The sequence below is a fragment of the Ursus americanus genome, chromosome 18, assembly GCF_024610735.1.
Source record: "Ursus americanus isolate L20-20 chromosome 18, mUrsAme1.1.p, whole genome shotgun sequence".
Taxonomy (NCBI): Eukaryota; Metazoa; Chordata; class Mammalia; order Carnivora; family Ursidae; genus Ursus; species Ursus americanus.
In genome coordinates, this window is record NC_142144.1 from 12,267,313 (window position 1) to 12,271,594 (window position 4,282).

Here is a 4,282-nt window from a genome sequence, read left to right on the forward strand (position 1 = left end):
AAGGAAACAAAGGAAAGAAAACTATTGTATTCCCGGTCTTACCCACTCACCTTGTGCTTTGAAGACTGTTCTTCCTGGTTGTCAGTCTCAAAACCTTCTTTTTCCTAGTCATCAGAATAGGTGACCCTCACACCTATGACCTGGATCACCCAACCTCATCAATTAACCCAAATCTCCACTAATTTCTTATTTCCACAAGCAGCCTTTTCACAAATGGCTCCTTATTTATTATTGACCTGTGTTTGACAAATTGTTTTGCAGACATGGTATCTCACTTGCTACTCATAAAACATCAGGAATCAGCTTATGAGCACGTGACAGAGGACAAATCAAACCCCATCTTTTGTCTTGGTCCAGGACACTGCCCAGCACTGACCACAACTCTATGTGACAGACATGCCCCAGCCATGTGTGGCCAGTTTTTTCCACCTGATTTTGGCCAGTTAATCATGGATGTTCAAAACTTCGTATCCTCCATTTGTGTAACACAGAAAGATAGGCACCTCCCTAGCCACTACAAGGATAGACTCTGAATATGGGAGAAGAAAGCTTGTCAGTAAAGGGGGATAGAAGGGGAGGTCATGTAGGAAATGACCACCGTGAGGCAAACAGTGCCTGTGTATGATTGTGACACACAATGTATACACCAAAACATGAGGAGGTGTAGCCTAAGGGTTAAGAGCATGGGTTTCAGAGTGATTCAGAGTGGGGTTCAAATCCTGATTGCTATTCACTTCCTTGGTGACCTTGAGCAAACCACTTCACCTCTAAGCCTCAGGCTCCTAATAAGAACACATGCCTCATCGTCCCTCATCATGGGATTTGTGAGGTACTTAGCACAAGCTTGACACATAGAAAATTTTCGATGATATTGGTTATTGTTATTAACTTTTTAACTACTGGTTCACTCAAATCATTCAATGCACAAACTAACATTTCTTCTGTAAGATCTAGTAAAATCATGAGATTAGTCTGACAACTTGGCAGTGAGGAGTATATTTTAAGCTTGTGAGTTAATTGATTTTGAGGACAACCAGTAACAGCAGATAAGGGAAGGTGACACTGAGATGATGATGATGAAGAGTTTCTCCTGAGTCAGGGCACCTGGGTGGCTGACTCTTGATTTTGGCTCTGGTCATGATCTCAGGGTTGTGGGATCAAGCCCCACTTCAGGCTCCACCCTGAGCATAGAGCCTGCTTAAGATTCTGTCTCCCTCTGCCTCTGCCCCTCCCCTGCTCACACTGTCTCTCCTGAATGTTCTCTCTCTTTCTCTCCTTCAAAAGAAAAATAAAGCATTCTTTTAAATTTGCCTTCTTAGCAACCTTTAAATATGCAATAAAGTGTTGTTAACCATAATCACTGTTATGCACATGACATCATTTAATTTTAATGTAATTACTGCATTTAATTGTTAAATTAATTAATATATTACTATTTCAATGTTAAATGAATTAATATATTAATTAGAATAACAATATTGAATCCATGAAAAGTCCACTGTAAAGGGATCATTAAAAAGGTGTGAAAGAATATGGTGCTTCTAAAGAAATTATTTCAAACACATTGGTGATTTAAGTATGTTCATGTTAGAGATTTTTATAGTAAGTAGGAATACATAAATAACCAATATCTCAAACCATTTGAAAATCTCTATGTAATATGTCCATTTATGAGGTATGGACAGATATGCTGACTCTAAAAAGTTGACTTAAGGCGTGCCTGGGTGGCTCATTTGGCTAAGCATCTGCCTTCGGCTCCAGGCAGGATCCCGGGGTCCTGAGATTGAGCCCCAAATCCGGCTCCCTGCTCAGCAGGGAGTCTGCTTGTCCCTTTCCCTCTGCTGCTCCCCCTGCTTGTGCTTTCTCTCACTCTCTCTCCTGCTCTCTGTCAAATAAATAAATAAAATCTTTAAAAAAAAAAGAGTTGATTTAAAATACTTTGCTTATACAAGATCTCTCAGCGCAGAGATTTTTGTAGTAGCAAGAAAATGGAGGCCACTTTGATGTCAATTGCCAGGTAGCTGGATAAGACTGAAAAATATATATATCAACCTGATATATATATCAACACTTAATATATAAAAAATTACTGTGTTCTCATAGGTATTTTTGCATACACATATGACTGGTGAATTATAAATCATGAGTTGAATACTGAACAATGGATGCCCATCCTGTACAAACATGTCCTAGTACAAATCATTAAAGAAACAAAAAATAGTTTACAGTGTGGGGAAACTTACACTTATAGCATGGCATGAGCTAAGGAGGATGAACCCCTCATCCTGTGCCCAGAGGAGAAAAAGCCCATTTTGTTGAAATGGGTTCAACATTCCCCTTAGATTTTCCCTGTTGGTTATTTTGGCAAACTCATCCCCCATCCATCTCCATTCCTTATACACTGCCTGAAGTTGTTTGTTGATGATCTGTCTCCCAACCTAGAACTTGAGCTACACAATACATGGATCTGCCTGTTTTTATTACTAAATCGCCAGCAAGGGAGCAGTATTTTCACAGAATAGGAACTAGTGAACTGGAATCAGTGAGGTCCATCTCTGATGGTTTCTAAAGGAAAACTCTTCTTCTGTCCCACCAGCCTTCACTATAAGGACTTGTGATGCCATGGATTTGGGAAGGGAGGGCAAATTCAAGGGAGATTGACAAGCTGTCCCTGCATAGCAACTAATTGTGACCAGAGAAAACGAAGACTTGCTGGGTTGTGGACTTGGGGTAAGGTAAATAACAAAACATATATAACTAGAACCAAGTCAATGGCAAGAGTCAACCAAACCAGCCTTGTCTCTGAATTCATCCTCATGGGACTCTCCTCCCGGCCTGAAGACCAGAAGCCACTCTTTATCCTCTTCCTCACCATGTACCTGGTCACCATAATAGGGAACCTATTCATCATCCTGGCCATCCGCTCTGACCCCCAGCTCCAGACCCCCATGTATTTCTTCTTGAGTTTCCTGTCCTTCACTGACATTTGCTTTACAACAACAATTGTCCCCAGGATGCTAGTGAACTTCCTGTCAGAGAAGACCATCTCCTATGCTGGGTGTCTGACACAGATGTATTTCATTTATGCTCTGGGCAACACTGACAGTTGCCTTCTGGCGGTCATGGCCTTTGACCGCTACGTGGCCATCTGTGACCCCTTCCACTATGTCACCACCATGAACCACCGCTGCTGTGTCCTGCTGGTGGCCTTTTCCTGCTCACTTCCTCACTTCCACTCACTCCTACACACACTGCTACTGAATCGCCTCATCTTCTGTGACTCCAATGTTATCCATCACTTCCTCTGTGACCTCAGTCCGCTGATGAAATTGTCATGCTCCCCCACTTTTGTAAATGAAATCGTGATAATGTCAGAATGTTCTGTTGTTTTGGTGACCCCCTTTCTGTGCATTACTTTCTCTTATGTACGAATCCTTGTAGCAGTTCTCAAGATCCCCTCAGCTGCTGGGAAACGCAAAGCCTTTTCCACCTGTGGCTCTCACCTCACTGTAGTAACACTCTTTTATGGAAGCATCTTCTACATCTATTTACAGCCCCTGTCCACCTACACTGCCAGGGACCACATAGCAACACTTGTCTACACAGTTCTTACGTCCATGCTAAACCCTTTTATCTATAGTCTGAGAAACAAAGACCTGAAACAGGGTCTGAGGAAGCTGATGGGCAGGAGGAAGCCCTAAGCAGCACCCTCTTGACAAACCCACAAATATAATCTTCTCCACTCAAATCTGGTCTCTATTAGGTCTTGGTGAACAATTAAACTGTGGGAGGTTAGCTTTTTTTAACTCATGTGAGACAAGACTCACATCCATTGATGATAGCTGACCAATTGTCCCTGCCTCTGCTGAAATCATGATATGCTTCCTCACTATTCTTCCATTTTCCCGTGAAGATTCATTATGTTCTCAATCTCCAAATATTGCTTTAAACTAATTCTCTTGTCAGAAATAAATCCTGAACAAATTTCACTCCTTTTATTAAGACCTACTCTCCAGGGGCGCCTGGGTGGCGCAGTCGTTGGGCGTCTGCCTTCGGCTCAGGGCGTGATCCCAGCATTCTGGGATTGAGCCCCACATCAGGCTCCTCTGCTAGGAGCCTGCTTCTTCCTCTCCCACTCCCCCTGCTTGTGTTCCCTCTCTCGCTGGCTGTCTCCCTCTGTCAAATAAATAAATAAAATCTTAAAAAAAAAAAAGACCTACTCTCCAAAACCCTTCACATTACAGTTATTGCTGAAAATGATTACTGAATTTATAGCTTCTGA

General features: G+C 42.2%; 1 protein-coding gene across 1 annotated transcript; it reads left to right on the forward strand.

The window, feature by feature from the left end:
• The first annotated feature begins 2,771 nt into the window (after positions 1-2,771).
• Positions 2,772-3,701, forward strand: LOC123788075 (olfactory receptor 1L8-like). The gene has a single exon (XM_045791162.2). It carries the CDS (start codon positions 2,772-2,774, stop codon positions 3,699-3,701), a length of 930 nt encoding a protein of 309 aa, XP_045647118.1.
• The last annotated feature ends 581 nt before the right edge of the window (positions 3,702-4,282 follow it).